This window comes from Taudactylus pleione, unplaced genomic scaffold, assembly GCF_031769625.1.
Source record: "Taudactylus pleione unplaced genomic scaffold, aTauple2 ptg000149l, whole genome shotgun sequence".
Taxonomy (NCBI): domain Eukaryota; kingdom Metazoa; phylum Chordata; class Amphibia; order Anura; family Myobatrachidae; genus Taudactylus; species Taudactylus pleione.
Window position 1 is genome coordinate 3,201,874 of NW_028284551.1, and position 17,972 is coordinate 3,219,845.

Below are 17,972 nucleotides of genomic sequence, written 5' to 3' on the forward strand. Positions count from 1 at the left end.
TGTTTTTTTTTTTTTTTTTTTAAATGCAAAAGAATGATAAAAAAAACAACTTTTTTCATTTAATCTCAAACGAATTAAATGAAAAATGCAAAAAAAAGTAGGGAAAAGGGTAATTTTGGGGTACTTTGAGGGCACCTTTAAAAATAAAATAAAAAAAATATATAAAAACAATTATTTTTCAACTAAAATATTCTTGTAATTACAGTTGGGGTGCCTAACTAACGAAAAAGTAGATTTTGGGGTAATTTGAGGAAAAAATTTGTACCACTAAAAATGCAATGTAATTATTGGACTAATTAAGCTAATTGGAAATTTCCAAATGCCTAATTAGTCATTAGGTAGGGGTTCAGCACAGTGTCCCGACATTTTAATCTTAAAATAAAGATTTTCCTTTCCATCTCTCACCCTCAGGGAGGTGTGAGTGAGAAGTTGCGAATTCAGTCTGAGTGATTCAGTGCGAGTCTATATCGAAAATATAGAACTTTATAGATAAAAATCTTTGTGCATATTGCCCCAGCATCCTTAATATGCTGTTTAGAAGAGACTCTAGAAGCAGAAACTCAGTAATCATGTCTGTATGTACAGTATGGCTATCAAAGATCCTATACCTGTGCTGTATGTGTACTTTAAAAGTACTCATTGTGAGAACTACTGTATGTTTGGAGATTTAATAAGCAGTTTGGAAAAGTACCTTTATTCTCATATGATTTGGGTTCAATTTCATCCGTTACTCATCTTAAAGTAATTTGACAATTTTACACTCTTAACTCATACATTTACATTTCAGATGCATTAGATATAAAAGCAATTTCAGACGTAAAGAGAAAGATCATTTCTTATACAGGGTGAACCAGCATGTCATGACTTAATGAGATTGTGAAGTTATTAATAAACTGTATGACCCTTAATCCATGATTTTAGAGTTCAGCAAAATTTTAAATACTAATTTGCATATTTAAGCTAATTCATCACTATCTGTTATATAGCACATTAGACAATGAATATTTTGGCCCGAGGGCATATTGTGCCGTAAAATCAATGCATAAACTAGTAATTGTTAGTAAATCAAAAGAATGTGATCAATCTAAATTGTTCATAAAACTCTTGTACTAGGCCTTAATGATCAGTGCACACATACTTGAGAAGTTTTGTGAATATATTTTTTGTAATAAGAAAGGGAAAATCTTTCATGCATCTATTACAAATCCAAATAAGTTACATACCTCTCTAAGATTGTACTGAAAAGGCTCTCATTGTAATACAGTAGTTCTTGATTTGAAGAACACTTGTCACCTAGATACAGAAGAGGCAGCCATTTTGTGGGTTAAACCAATGTTAAAAGAAAATGCTGCCTATCACTTGCCAATGAACTAGTCACATACAGTACCTCATACTGCAGTCTCATGTCTTGGGTTACCACCTGTATGGAATTGGTTCAGACAGTACAGAAATCGCCATGCTTGTCCAGTGGTGACCTAATCCCATATTCACAGGCCTCTCTGCTGCACCACCTCCGCTCAACTCCTCTGACTCATCTGGCTTTCCAGTCTGTGAGAGAGTGGTAGTGCTCAGACGGACAGAATGTAGCAGAACGAGTACTGGTGGGCCTGGCACTGACAGAGAGATTCTTAATTAGAAGAAGTCAGATGGTACACACAGCAGACTGGCTGCTGCCGGTAAGGGTTTGGTGACAAAAGGAGAGACTCTAAGTTCTTGGGAGGGAAGATCAACTTCCCATAGCTGTCACTATTTCCTGACCAGCCGTCCTCTTAGGTCCTTTACGTATATGTTCTGCATTACATTGCTCTGTTTCTTCTTTATAGCTCTGAAGTGTCCTGGCATCAAAGCCTCCTTTCATAGCATTTTCACCCATCTTCAATCACCTGGCCTATCCAGTGCAAATCTGCTATAGGACTATACTAGCAATATTAATATAATGCCAATCTAGTAGTGGCAATTGTAGAAATTGTATTTTATTCCATTTTGTTCATTCCTTATTATAATAGTAACTAGCAGCAGCTATAATATAAGGTTTACAAAGAAAGATGTCAGCATTGTGTCCTACAGAGATTGTTCTCTTCCAGGTGGGAAGAGCTGTCATAGTGAAAAAAATGGTAATATTACTATTAAAATAGGGTTGCCACCCATCTAGGAATAGTCTGGACAGTCTGCAATTCAGGATGTCATGTGCTGCCTGCTGATAAGGGGATATAGTAAGTGCTGCAGACTCTACTACCTACAGAAGTCCACCTCATCCAGTCCTCTGACTCATCCTTCCACCTCCGCATGGACTGCAGCCACAGACAGACCGTGTGCTCATGTTCACAGCTCAGTCTTGGAGCCTCAGCAGTAGTTTCACCTGCAGTTTATATTACAGTACATATAGGTTATATAGGGCATTGGGCAGCCTATACTACTCGACATACTGTATTACTGTATAGATGGGGCAGTTTGTATTACCGGACATACTGTATGGAGCAGTCTCTATTTGCTGTACATACAGTATGGAGAAGTCTGTATTAATGGACATTTGGGAAAGATTATTACATGGTATAGGGGACAGTCTATTACTGTACAAATCGGGCAGTTTGTATTACTGGACATATGGAAGTCTGCATTACTGTACATACTGTATGGGGAAGCCTATTACTGTACAGATGGGGCAGGGCAGTTTGTAGTACTGGGCATATGGGACAGTCTCTATATGCTGATCATATGGAGAAGTCTGTATTAATGGACATTTTGGAAAGACTTATTTAGTATTGATGGCAGTCTATACTACAATACATACTGTATGAGGAAGTCTGTATTCCTGGACATTTGCGGAAGTCTGTATTATTACATACAGTATGGGGATGTCTGTATTCCTTGACATATGGGGAAGTCTGTATTATTGGACATATGGGGAAGTCTGTATTATTGGACATATGGGGAAGTCTGTATTATTGGACATATGGGGAAGTCTGTATTATTGGACATATGGGGAAGTCTGTATTATTGGACATATGGGGAAGTCTGTATTATTGGACATATGGGGAAGTCTGTATTATTGGACATATGGGGAAGTCTGTATTATTGGACATTTGGGGAAGTCTGTATTACTGGACATATGGGGAAGTCTGTATTACTGGACATATGGGGAAGTCTGTATTACTGGACATATGGGGAAGTCTGTATTACTGGACATATGGGGAAGTCTGTATTACTGGACATATGGGGAAGTCTGTATTATTGGACATATGGGGAAGTCTGTATTACTGGACATATGGGGAAGTCTGTATTACTGGACATTTGGGGAAGTCTGTATTATTGGACATATGGGGAAGTCTGTATTATTGGACATTTGGGGAAGTCTGTATTATTACATATGGGACAGTATCTATTGCTGTACACATTGAGAAGTAAATATAAAATATACTGTAACCCTATTGCTTATTTGGCCACACAGGCTTTCCAGGAATTGGAAAATGAAAAGGTGGTAACCCTATGTTTGCCACAAAATGGCTCCCTCAACTGTGTAGACAACAGGTGATCTTCAAAAACGATCAGAATTATATTCTGTTGTAAATTATATTATTGCAGTTGTGCACATGACTAATTTGTTTCTGGCAAAATACATTACAAGAAAAGCCATACAACGATTTATAAAAGCAACTACTTTAGCCACACTACATTACTTCTTCCTAAGCAGGTCCATGAGATCCTGATCAAGCCCTTGAGTTTTCAGTTTGTCTAAGCTGTAATATCTATGCACAATCTTATCTTCAGTGACCACCACCAAGCGGACGCCGTGTTCATCTTTTCCAAGCTGGCAGCCAATAGCCGATGTAACTACCATATCCAGATCTTTATACATTCCGCCTGCATTCCTGTGATAATGTCCTGAGAATACGGCTTTAACTCCTGCAAGAAAGAGATGAATAGATCACGTTAAAGAATTAAAGGCAGAGTCATGTACTGCTTATATGATATACCTAATAACAAAATGGGATTCTTTACAGCAAGCTGAAATTTGTGAAAATTAATGGGCCAACTGTTCTTCACCAAGTGTAATTATCAAGTTAATTATATTCCATTTTTCACTCAGTAGGAGGCCCAACCCACTTCCTGATATCACAAATGTATCACAGTAGAAAGTACAGTTGAAATACAACTCACATTATAGCAGACAAAGGATTATTTAGCCTATTACAGGAAACTACACTTTAATAGTGTGTAGTCTGTTTTTCACTAAGATGAAATAGAACGGGGTTTGCAGCTGTCATCCTACACAAGACTTTCTCCAGGTAAAGGAAAAACAAATGTTCCAGTTTCTTAAAAATCATTGGATCCATTTGCAATATGTAGCCCAGAACTGCTTAATGACTTGGCTTTTACTTATATAGCCACATACTAAGAAAATGGAGCTATGTTGCTCTACACATTTCTATATCACTGAAGCTGGGTCACACTATATGATGGTGCGATCCAGCGATGGAACATTGCGATGTACCAATACATTGCGCGCGCCGTACATGCTGCACGATCGGGTCTACGACGGTGTGTTGTATGGTTACATGCTACATGTAACTGCAAGCGCCGTTCATTGCATTGTCCCATCTGCTGCTCAGACCAGCAGATGAGGCGATGCGGTGAATGACGGATTGGTCATACACAATTATATTGTTCTGATCTGTGCCAGAGCGATATATCTTATGATATATCAAATAGTGTGTACCCAGAGTGTTTTGAACCCCTACACATCAACATATAACCACCACTAAATTACTGAAAGGTCACATAAAACTATACGCACCTAAAAAGAATGATAGTGATATATACATATTCCTGAATAAAGATTTTTCTTGTATGTATAAATAATGTATGTATAATATATACACAATATAAATAAAGCAATTAAAAACTGAAAAAGAAGAGCCTATTTTATTTCCCGTAGGTAAAAGGGATGAATCTCAAAGGTCAATTGCATTTTATTAATATTCTGCTTACAACACAATATAAATGCAAATACCTAAAACAGACATACAAAATATAAAAACACACAAAACGGTCATCTCACCCAAGCAGCAGGGGCTAAACTGACCATAATCCAACAAAAAAACATATAAATGTGATGCGAAAACTTAGAAACATACAAAATGAAAGCAACAGCGAAATCTTAACGTTTAAAAAAACGAAAGTTTATATGTACCACGGTAAGACATTTTAACTAAAAAAGGTGTACGTGAACATAAAGTCTTGCCCTTACTGCAATAATAGAACAAAAACCAAGGCGAAAGCATCATAAAGGCACTAAATATGCATATGGACACAGAGCTTGAATACAGCCCTGAAAGGGGACATGACCAATTGATATTAAATGTATCCACTGCATCTTCTGTCAGCAGTTTAAAATCATAAGGCTACGCATATCAGAGACTTCAAACACTGATATATGCTGCAGAGGTGAGGCTTGACACAAAGCTGGTCCCGTCCAATTCACATTAAAGTAGGTAATGGTCAAATGCAATAGGCACTTTTTTTCAATGGCAAAACAATAAAAATAATATGAATCAGGGAGAATATAAATAAATTGTAATTAGCACAATGCAGTCTTCCTCACCTCATAACACTTCATTGTGCATGTCATTCACATTAGAAATAAATGCAGAAAAATTCAGTGAATTCAGTTGTCCTGTCTGATCCGGCCACACGGCTAGAATGCCGAACAGCCAAATCTGTCGGCTAATCAAACTGCAAGGAAGATGTTGTCCTAACAGGCCGGCTTAAGCCTGGACGATGGAATGAAAATAACGGAGATCTATTTTTCTGTACTCATATATATCAGACAATAATAAGTAGAATATTGCTCATTGGAGCAGTCTGGAAGCGACTTAAACAGGTACAACAAACAACAGAGCGTTGTGGCTGCCTCTATTTTACTAGGGACTCTTCTGGATCCGTATGTCTAGCCAGCACTTCTCTGACAACTCATGTAGCAGTGGAAAAGCTGCCAAATATTTTATACATTTATATTTTTATTTCTCTCTCAAATTAGTATAAGCTTAATAATAGGAGAACATCAAGAAAAACATCTTCCTTCTGCCCACCAACCGCCGCTGACTCCTCTCCCCCACCAACTACCTAAGCCAGACCCGCAGTAGGAATGGACATCAGAAGTCGATCAGTGTTTCCTATTCGATGGCAGTACTTTTTCCATCGAATAGCAGGAACTCGATGGTTGCCAGCCATCGGAAGCAGCTTTCTGATGCCCATCCTATGGCTGGCTGTGGGGGCAGCACACACCGCTGCTCTGCATAGCAGGGCAGCGGAAGAATAGATGGTTATACCATTGAATGGTTGCTATGGGATGGCTAGTTGCCATCGCATTGCTGGATTTGATGTCGGAAGCACAGCAACCATTTGATGCCGGGCTTCCGATGTCCATTCCTAACCTTTGGCTCACTTATCCCCCCCTCGCCTGCTTCCTGTCATGGAATCACTACACACTTCCTCCTGGATCATTATATGAGGAACCCAGTGTTAAGAGCAGAATAGAAGCAGTTGCTATGGATAGGAGTTGCTTTGTATCACTTATCCTTTGTACACCCAGTGCCAAGTTCTATGGACTTGTAAAGTAACTTACTTGTGGGAGCAAGGTGACACAGGATATTAAATGCTGACAAACAACCACCCTCACATGCTAATGCATTTTCAATCACTGCTGGACAGAACTGCATTAGACAAGCTTCCCTCCTGTATGTTTTTGACTTTGGCATTCTCTACTGAACCAGGGCACTGGGTGCTGTGACATCTATGTGGACAGATGGCGTTGGAAAGGATGGCTAAATGCAAGTTTTGCAAGTCAGCAGCATGAGCATGCTTATTTCCGTATACTCTCCTGGGAACAAAGTAAGGTACAGTAGGAAAATATGTTTTTTGCAAACTTAACCATCCTTGTATTTGCTCTTTTATGTTCTTCACATACTGCTAGACACACAGAGCACTTTCACTCACTTAAAATATCTAATTAAACATATAGTTAAATTATCCTGCCTAAAACGGTTTGTCTTCACCTACTGAGCTTGAGTCACTATAATAATGTACAAACATATTAAAATAACTACTTTTGTACTTTACAAAGGTCAAATTTTGGCTTTAATACACAATGATGAAATGAGCATTAGTTGTATATCTTTCAGAAACTGCTACATAATCAGTTAAAAGGCCATTTACATAAAACAATAAGTAAAATATGTATGTGATTAGTTCAAAAACAACTCCTCTGTCAGATTAATGTGATACACTACTTTCATTTGCTGATCAAGTTTTCTTTATTCTGTACAAGCCATGAATATCCACCTAGGGTACCAGTTACATCTATAATTCAGTGCATTAAACTTCAAAAGTCTTTTTTTCTTTTTTTTTCTTGGCAGAGCTGGAGCTTTCCAACAAAGTAATTGGAAAAAAAAACATATCAAACGTCTTAGTAAAACTTTTTCATGTTTCCAGAATTAAAACAGAAATTGGCAAGAAAGAGGTGATGGCCATAATATATTATATATAACTACAGAAAGAGAGAGTGAAGCAAACCAATATTAATAATCTCACCTGAGAAAAGATTGGTCGTGTTTTCCAGAATAGCATATGAAATTATAATAATGTCACCATATAAAACGCCTAATACATTCACAGACATGTGAAGCATAATGAAGACTGGTTACGAGTGTATTGTCACAAAGTTTTTAATTTTGAATTTAATGTTCGATCTTAGAAGGAAATCATGTATATCAACAGGAGAGGCATATTTGCATATTATTTCCTTGGAGTTGATTACTGGTAACCGTTATTCAGTGGTATCGTCTCTATTCTACCTCATAAATTCATGAGGAACTTTTATGCTGCATTGTTGGACAATAGGAATTGAAGTTTGTTTACGTATATACATTTTAATTTGGCACAAACCAAGGAACTTTAACCTCTGTGATTTAAAAATTTTAGCAGTCCCCATAGAAACCTGTTTGAAAGGAGGAAGGGTGTCTTTGCGGTCAAAAGTGGGGGTTTGCAGCATATACTGTATCTCCCATATTGTCTCCTAAAGTAGCCACCAACAGTGTGAGAGACAGAGGAATGCGTACAAACTGCTGCTTTGGATGAATCACTGAAAGTTTATCCTTTGCATCTTCCTGCTCTGAAATGCAGTAGCGTAATCAAAGAATCATAACAATGGTGGTGAGAACACATGGTTTCTGGTTTTTATCGCCACAATGAGCGAGGTGTACCCAGCCGATATGTCAGACCCACAGCCCGACATATGGATCCTGGGTACACTTCAGAACGAGGTAATGAACGACGGAACAATACCTTGTTCCGTCCTTCTTTACCTGCAATGGGGCCGCATGCGATATGCGGCGCGTTGGACATGCAGCACAGCCGACAGGGCGATGCTGCATGCAAATGCGGGAGTGCGCATATTGGCCGAACACACTGAGCAATGCGGTCGATATGTCGTTCCGATTCGGCAGGAAACTACATATCGTACCAACATCGTCTCAGTGTGAACCCAGCTTTAGAAGCTGTGGGGTGAATGGATAATTGTGTAGGGCAATACATATTACATGGTCACGCTAGTTATATAATTTACTTGTGCCAGTTTATCTATATTATACACAGATGTAACCAATCACCTGATTTTTGTATAAAACTTGGCTGCTTTCCTGATCAGCACTCAATGTTCTCTGAAATGTCACATCTTTACTAGAGCTCACCCTACTCCCACCAATACAACTCACACTTGAACACAATTGTCATCTTTTCATTGAGGCGCACTTGCATTTGTTGTCTCAGGCCTTTTCAAACTAGACTGTATGTGTTCTCACGAGCAGGACCCACACTACCCTTTGTTTTTGCATCTGAATTTATTTTGTATACTGTTTAGGTTCCTTTTTTGTGTCATCTTTTGTTCCCCAGCATTGAAGAGCACTGTGGCTCCTTGCAAATCAATGACAACAATAATAAACATATGAAGGTTATGGTGAAATAACCTGCTATCAATTCATTAACTAGAAACGTCAAAGCCTTGTTGAACACTGCTAATTATGGTTGGAGATAGCCACTCTAGAGAGATATATACAGCAGAGCAGATTATTCCCAAAGGCCTCATAGTTTTAAAAGAGCCATCAAATAAACAAGAAACCTCTGAATTTGAAACAGATTGGTAACAAATTTTAGATGAGTGTTCATTCTCTTTGATAAATGTCATTATTAAAGAGTGAAGGAAAACCCTAAAGGAAGTAGAGGAAGAAATCACAAATCTAACCACACAAATTAAACCCTTCAGAGAATTAGAGGAATGTAAAGCTCTGAAAAAAAGATTTGGAATACAAAATCATAAAAAAGAAATAGTCCTGAGGAAACAGAAAATATGTGAGAGATAGAATGATTTTACATGAAGGGAAGATAGAGGACCAAGAAGCAATACCCTCAAGAAATAAAAATTATAGCTATATAGAAAGTGGAAATGATTCAATAGTGGAGGACTTTCCAATATATTTATCAATAATTAGGTATGAGAAACCAACCAGAACCCCTCACAAATTTCAATGAGTCGCAGAAATAGAACCTAAAAGGAAGGTACATCTTAAGGAACACAGGAGGGAATATGATAGAAAGTGGACAGATATCATTTTTATAGAACTCCATCGAAACTCGTTCAAATTGGAATTGACACGACACTAAGAGACGGAATAAGTACCTTGATTCCAGAAAAAGATATGAAGTTAATCAATTCTATATTAAAGATATCAAACTAAATATTGTAAAATATTTAGTTTGAAAAAAGCCCCACTTTTAATAAGGGCAAAAAGTGTCAGTGGACAAGCACCTTTGTTTGGGACATCAGCTACTTGGTGACTAGCGATCCAGCACACACTGGAAAGAACCACGTTGCTACACGGTGATATAGGGCTATTGGTTTCCGGTTCTATTTCCCACTCTGTTAGAACCCACAGGTAGCCTTTGATTGGATGAGCTACGGGCAGCGCTGACAACGGGCACACTTGTCATAGCCGCGGTTAGACCCGAGCTGGAAGCAGGTCTCCTATTATACACCTGTGGATTATTAAGGCACAGGCAGTGCTTGTTGTCATTTAACTGCGATGGGACCCTTTTCTTCAAAAGGAATGGGTAACTATTTTGGATCACCATCAGAAAATTATTTTTCATGCCTTTTTTTAGATTAAGCTATGGCTACAACTGTCAGAACCCGGGCTTGTTACCCCGCCACTGCTCCCAGAGCTCAGTTCGTGCATCCAAAATCATCCCTGTGAGATGCAGGTTTCATTGTTTCCGGCCTGCTAGGCTGCAGCACACATCCAGCCAGCCCCGAAGTACTGCTGTCCTGATCACCTGATCGCGATCCGGCCAATCACTAGTCAGCCGATATCATCTGACACTGCTCATCCAATCCTGGCTAACCCCTTGGTATTTATTCCATTATCTGTCTCTCAGTCATTGCCAGTACAATGTCTAGCTCAGTCCCTACTGTGTAGCTTACTGAGCTCCTGCTACTTTCGTTTGTAACCTGCTGCTGCTGTTCTGATTGTGTTTATTGCTCCTAACTAACTCCTATGTCAATTTACTCCTGTGCAATCCCCATCTCTAGTTGCTCTGCACCTGTGCAAGTATACACCTGTCTAGCTCAGTCCCTTCTGGAGTGAAGCTCAACTGTTATGTTCACAGGGTTAGTTTAGCTAGACTTGGTTTGAAGACAGCCTTGGGGCTGGTTTAAACTGATTAGTCGTGGCCCCTGGGATAAGGGTGAGATGCCTTTGGGCTGTGAAGCAGCCTTCGGGGCTGATTTTCATGGACTAGTTGTAGCCAAGGGGCTAAAGGTGAGATGCAGCCTTTGGGCTGTTGGAGCGGCCCTGAGGGCTTATTTGCATTGACTAGTTGTGGCCAAGGGCCTAATGATGAGATGCAGCTAATGGGCTGCTGAATGAGCCTTGAGGGCTGATTTACCTTGGCTAGTCGTGGCCAAGGGGCTAATGATGAGATGCAGCCAATGGGCTGTTGAAGCAGCCTTGAGGGCTGATTTGCCTTGGATAGTTGTGACGTGGGGCTAATGATGAGATACAGCCAATGGGCTGTTGAAGCAGCCTTGAGGGCTGATTTGCCTTGGCTAGTTGTGTGACCTGGGGCCCCAGGGTTTGATGCAGCCTTTGGGCTGAAGAGTCTTTGACGGCATGGGTACAAAGACGTAGAGCTGCTACCAATGTCGCTGGGTTGAAACTAGCATGCGTCGGGTTGCGCACTTGGGACGCTGAGTTGCTACCAGTGCCCCAGGGTTGACACTGGCAACAATGTGCTGGATTGCGCACTGAGGACGCTGAGTTGCAACCGCTGCCGCCGGGATGACACTGTCGACGGTGCACTGGATTGTGCACGTGGGACGCTTAGTTGCTACCAGTGCTGCCAGGATGACACTGGCGACGGTGCGCTGGACTGCGTGCTTGGACCACTGAGTTGCGGCCAATGACGCCGGGTTGACACTGGCGACGGTGCGCTGGATCGCACACTCGGGACGCAGAGTTGCGGCCAATGTCGCCGGGTTGACACAAGCCGCCGGACATAGACTGGTGCTTCAGGTGGAGGAAGCGCACTGTGCCACCTAGATGACACAAGCAGCACGAGCAGGTGGACTGCGCTGCCTGGATGGGACAACGGCAATAGAAAACTACAGTTAGACTGGCTCTGGAACTCGACTGGAAAACAGGAGACTGGAATAACCGGAAGTACGAGAAACTAGATCACTGGCATGGAGTGATGGGATGGCTGGAATTTAACAGAACTGGGTCCAACAAGAGCAAGCCTCCCTTAATGACAGACTAGTGTGCACCTGGGCTGTGCACAGACAGGAGAATCATTTAGTGTGCACCTGATACTGCACAGACAGGCAGTAATTAGTGCAGTTCCTCAGTAGCAACTAAGGCTGGAAACGGCAAACAATATGATCTGCTTAAATGCAGATCCTAACAACTGTGCTCCGTTTACAGTCAATTGTTATCCTGCTGGTGCAGTTCTGCTTTTTTTGCTGCACTCAATTTTTATGCTATTCTACTCCTGTATAATCAGCATCTCAAGTTGCACAGGTAATCCCAGCTTGTTCCAGTGTGCAGAATCTGTGCCACACCTGTACCGTTCCAGATTATTCCACAGCTATCATCCATTCTGGTGTTTGGTCTGTATTCGATCCTGTAATCATTAGATGCTGCCAGACTACAAAGAAAACCCAGTCCAAGCCTGGTAAATCCTTCTGCCAAGATCTGCCACTCAGGTGTCCTGGACAACAGAAGAGTGCTTTATTATTATCAAGTAACAACCCAGTTCAGCCCTGTTAATCTACTGCTACACTCTTCTCTGCTACATACATCATACCATCAACTCCGACGTCCCTGGTGGTCTAGTGGGTACGATCCAACATCTCTCCACCGAGACCCGGGTTAGATTCCCGGTCAATGAAGCATCTATTTTACATGTCAAGAGGTCTCCTCAGGCCTGCCAGCTTTGCATACACACCTCCCACCTCTCAAACAGACATCTACCCGACTCCGGTTCCACAGACAAATACAAGCGTGAGAACTTCCTAATTAGGTGGAAACATGGGTACCATTAAAGCCAAAAAGCTGATGAACAAATATAAAGCCAGCGACTACTGGTATAAGTATTTAATATAGAGGCTGAATAAAGACTATGGGCAGTATTCCAATAGCTGCGATAAGTCAGTTTCTGCGGAAAAGTATTGCGAGTGACGTCATTTCGCCATGTGAAAAGTTTCCTCCGTATTAAAAAATGCACTTTTCGTGTTTTTTTTCTCTGGACAAATCAGGTCCCGAAAAAAAAAAAAAAACCACGATAAATGCTGGTGTCGGGCGGCGCTTCGGGGCTGATTGGCTAGCCCCGGGGGATCCACTTGCGCCCAAACAATGTTCAGGGCTAATTGGATATCGGCGTATGTATCAGCATTGCAGCATCATTGAGTGGCTATAAACTGGACCGAGTTACAGATGTGTCCTGCTACATCTTTCCTCCATACGCCATGTAGCACACCATGCTACATAGCGATAGAGACCACAACTCTCTCTCTCTGTCACCCATTGTTGTCACCCTCTCTGCACCATGCTAGTCACGCCATGCCGTGGAGGTGTATCTCGCAGCTTGCTGCAGTGAGGCGCAACGTAACGTACTGAAGTGCTGGAAAAGCGGGAGTGTGTAATACAACTTTCTGTCCACCAGATGTCACTTTTCCTAAACTGCATGGCGAATGCGTGAAATAGCCAATTGAACTTTTGTAGCGTCGTCTGCTGATTGGCTGACGGAACCAGTCTTTTATTACACTACACTAGTGGAATTAATTCTGGACACTTTTAGGAAATTTTGCGTTTAGTCATTATTTTTTACATTATAATCACTTAGAATTTATATTCCGATCGAAGTATATGTGAGTATATTCATTACTATGTATTTTTAAGTTGTCATTTGTCAAATTTCCAGTGAAAAATTCAGTAAAACTACAGTTTTACAAGTATGCTTTTATTATGGAAAACAAATATGCAATTTCAGCAATACACAAAATTAATATTTAGTTGGATATCCTCTGTTTTTAAGAACAGCTTCAATTTGTCGAGGCATCGAGCGAACCAGACGTCCCAGATCTTCAGGTGAAATCACGTGGTACCAGGCCTGGATTATGGCTTTGATCAGCTCTCTATTGTTACTTTGATTTATTCGTGATACCATCACTTTAAGCCTTGACCAAAGATTTTCTTTCGGATTTAAATCCAAACTATTTCCTGGCCAAGGCAGGACAGTGATTTGGTGATCACCGAACCACTTCATGGAACTGTTGGCGGTGTGGCATGGCGTTCCATCCTGCTGAACACTTCTGTGGGTCACCTTCGAACAAATCCTCGATTGTGGGCAACAGTTTTTCCTCCAGCACTACTTCTTGATAGTTTTTGGCATTGACATTGCCATCAACGACAGCCAAACATCCCACACAATGGCTGAACTGTGTGTTTTGTCATGAATGAACAATGGACATCAGTATTTTTTTTCTTTTGAATCTTCACTACAGGATTAAACATAAATCACTTGGTGTGTGAGTTCTGTCAATTATAAAAATACATACAGGTATCTGTGTTGGCCAGAAGACGCACCATCACCTGGCAATATCAATAACGGTTTAGCGCAAAGTGCAGTTGGGTGTCATACAGTAGCATAGAAATGTTAGATGGTGGGAAGTTGAGAGCAATGTATTGAGTTCAGTAGAGTTCCTTAAGAATACTGAACTTCAATTGCTCTGTCTTAATGCTGAGTGTGCATCTTCTGGCCAACATAGATACCTGTATGTATTTTTACAGTACTGTAGTTGAGCATTCGCCACCCACGGTTAAACTGTGTACTGTATGGCGTGTAATCCTTCGTGGCATACAGTACGCCACGACATAACGCACCGTATCTGCCATAACATAACGCATACTGACATTCCGCCACAGGGAGGCCAGAATACCATGCTATGAGCAAGATGTAGCAGGACACATTTGTATTTAAGCATATTTGAAATATTAGAGAATTTATCGGTTTTAACTATATAGGTATGTTTAAATGGTTTTTTTTTATAGATATTTAATGTCCTGTATTCAAATGAGCTTTATATTATTAGAGGCATTATTCCTTTTTAAATATAATTGGAGCTAAATCCTGACTGATTTACTTTCTGCCTTTGCACAAGCCTTTTGGTATAGCAATTTGTGCAGATTCTTATCTTTTTTTGTTTTTATATTAAAGTTGAATAGGATGAGGTGAACTTAAGAACACCTTTTACATCTAAAATAGGGGGAGACACTTAAATAGGGTCTTTGTGAAATGATAAAGTATTATAATATATATTTGGAATCTGTTGTTAATATTTTCTCTCTTAACTTTTTATTCTCCAGCTCTGTTTGCTGTTGTACTATTCACAGTATGAGGCCTGCTTGAGAATGCAATCTACACTACACTATTTCCTAAACTGTAGGACAATTTTAAACTGACATTAGAATGTCCCTGGTGAATAGAAATAGAAATACTATGCAACACTGTCACCAGCAGCAGAAAATCAATTTGTGACTAAATATTTCAGTAAAGATTTCTTTAAATACTGTTAATAAGATAGATAACAAAACTGGAATATATCAAACCATTTTTCACAATATTTTTTATAAAGAAAAAAGGCAAATAATGTTAATAAATTATTATTATTATTTTTTATTACTAATAATGAGATTTGATTAATAGAGCTATGCATGTATACGCAGACGCATGGGATCTATTCTCTGGAATATTCAGAATGAAAAGTTTTTGTGGTTCCTGTTTTCCTGACTTTGAAGCAGGACAAAATAAAATGTACTTAATTTCATTAAAGAATTACCACTGTATTTTCCAAAACATGACCTGGCATTTTCTTCATTATATTGTATAGCAGTGCTCCTCATAGGAGGGAACACTGAGTGACATTATTATTAAAAAGCAGGAACACGCTTTTCTGGTTTTTAGAAAATATTATTTATGAGTGAGTACTAAAAGCTACATTTACTTTTTGTAATAATTTAATGTAATTAAAGTAATTTATCACAAATATTTACATTATGGCTATTTTTATGTAATGTGAATTGGCATCTTCCTGCATTTGCAACTAACTGTTTTGTTATTGCTTTGGGGGTTTTGAGTATAATTTCTGCTTATTCCTATATTTATTTTATCCATTTATTTTATCCATCTTCATGTACTGTACCAAAGGAAAGTTAAAGAAGATTGTTATAGTCCAGTGAAATACTTTATCATTTACAGTGTGTTTCAAATGTAACTTATTTCTACTCTAAACATCTCTATTTAGTAGCTTTCATCTCAATATTAAAATTTAGTAAAATAAAAATCTAAAAAAATAAAAAAAAACTGACTTTTTTATTGTTTTTTTCATACAGTAAGATGCATTTAAATACATTTAATATACAATTTCTTTGAGTATATTATAAATTTATTTATTAGGATTCCATTTTTGGGTATATCCCAATCTTATTATCAGTGAGATTGGTAGTAATAATTTATTTTATTAAGAGAATAGCACAGTATGGACTAGCTGTTGTAATTTTCCAATTACATGTACAGTATGTGCATTCTCTAAACTTAATGACACTCGTGTTCCCAGTGAGACATTTACAACACAGGGATATTAGTGAATTAGTGAAAATAAAACATGAGTAATTGCATAGAACACAAATACATTATTAAAATTGCTAAGAAAATGTTTAAGAATATATATATATATATATATATATATATATATATAAAACAGAATTAACTAAAGAGCGACCAGTTTGCAAAGTGCAATAGTGTAACACACAAATTAATAAATCAATCCATAATATTCAATGTGATACCATTAGTGTGTACATTCATGTATATACATATTTACCATTGAAAAAAGTGCAAGTAAATAAGTATAAAAAAAATGACAATTTAATCAGATATAGACAGATACGTACATAAAAAACTTTTAAAAACTAAGACAATTTAATCGAATAAAAAGAGAGATATATAAAAAGCTTTAAGATGAAATGGCTTTTTATAAAAAGCAATAATAACAGGCAGAGCAAATGACTAACCCAGGGGCAATAGATGGAGCAAAACAATTAATGAAAAGGAGGTAAAAAGCAGCTTATCTGAGTATATGGAAAGAGGTATTTTTCAGAGTTCATGAGGCAGTAAATAACCACAGGGATATTAGTGAATTGGTGAATAATAAAACGTGAGTAATTGCATAGAACACAATTAAAATTACTAAGCAAATGTTTAAGAATATATATATATATATATATATATATATATATATATATATAGTCTCCAAGTTGGTCCACACTCACGTCTAAGATCCACAATGTGCTGGGGTGTCTACCCAAATAGGGCAAAAAAATGTCCTTTTAAAATAGCAAATAGTGCACTCATGAGTCTTCATACAGAAAAATATTTATTGCGTCCACAAAAACACATAGCAGCATCAAGGTTTCGGTCCCATGTTTGGACCTTTGTCAAGATACATTTCAAAGTAACAAGCACCCCATTATATACCCACCCTCATCTTAAGACCCACCCTCTAATTACCTTAATGAATCACCTATGCTGCACCTATCAAGATGCAACAAATATCAAAGTGCACATAAGTGAACAGCAGTATAGGGCATAACTCTGGCAATTCCTACCTTTATAATGCAAAAGACCCCCTAGCGTCTGACACTGTCCTCCGAGTGTTACTGAGACATCGTGGTAGCGTGCGCTCCACCACCCTAAACATCCTGTCTGTGGAGCGCACAGCTTCTCATCCCCTTGGCAACCAATGACTACTTCCTACATACACGTCCGTAAACACAGCTATCTCCTGCGCACTTAACATAATGGGGTGTGTTAACTAACTCATTCCCCATTGGCTACCACTCTCACAGCCTAGTTCGCAACAAAGCTAGGGAAATAGTGCATACTGTATACCCGAGTGTGAGAAAACTAGTCGATATAGTCAATGTCTTGTCAATGCATATCTAGATAGGTAGATTCATAAAGGCAATTAGCGGGTCAAAACAGCATGAACTATACATACAGACAAACAACATATAAACACAGAGACAATTAAACATAAAACTAATTATATGGTCATAGACTAATAGACAGAGCCAAAAAATTTAAAAAACTACAAAAAATGTAAAAAGAAAAAGAAAAAAAAAAAAAACCCATAACCATGATGAAATTATTTCTGATGGTGCACCCCATTGTATATTCAATTAAGGGAAACTCCATAGTGTATGGCATCATTTAGTCCACGAGGAGATATTCTACCCAATTTGTGTGTCCACATAGCTTCTTTCTGCAGTAATATTTTTGCCCTATCGCCACCCCTTTTCAAC

At 38.9% G+C, this 17,972-nt stretch overlaps 1 protein-coding gene across 1 annotated transcript in view; it reads right to left on the bottom strand.

Annotated features, from left to right (window-relative positions):
• Nucleotides 1-678: 678 nt before the first annotated feature.
• CPPED1 (calcineurin like phosphoesterase domain containing 1) overlaps nt 679-17,972 on the bottom strand; it is a 145,383-nt gene continuing 128,089 nt past the window's right edge. The window contains exon 4 of the mRNA XM_088474230.1: nt 679-3,903. Coding sequence (XP_088330356.1) covers nt 3,674-3,903 — 230 coding nt within the window. The 3' untranslated portion in view covers nt 679-3,673. The remainder of the gene's footprint in view (nt 3,904-17,972) is intronic.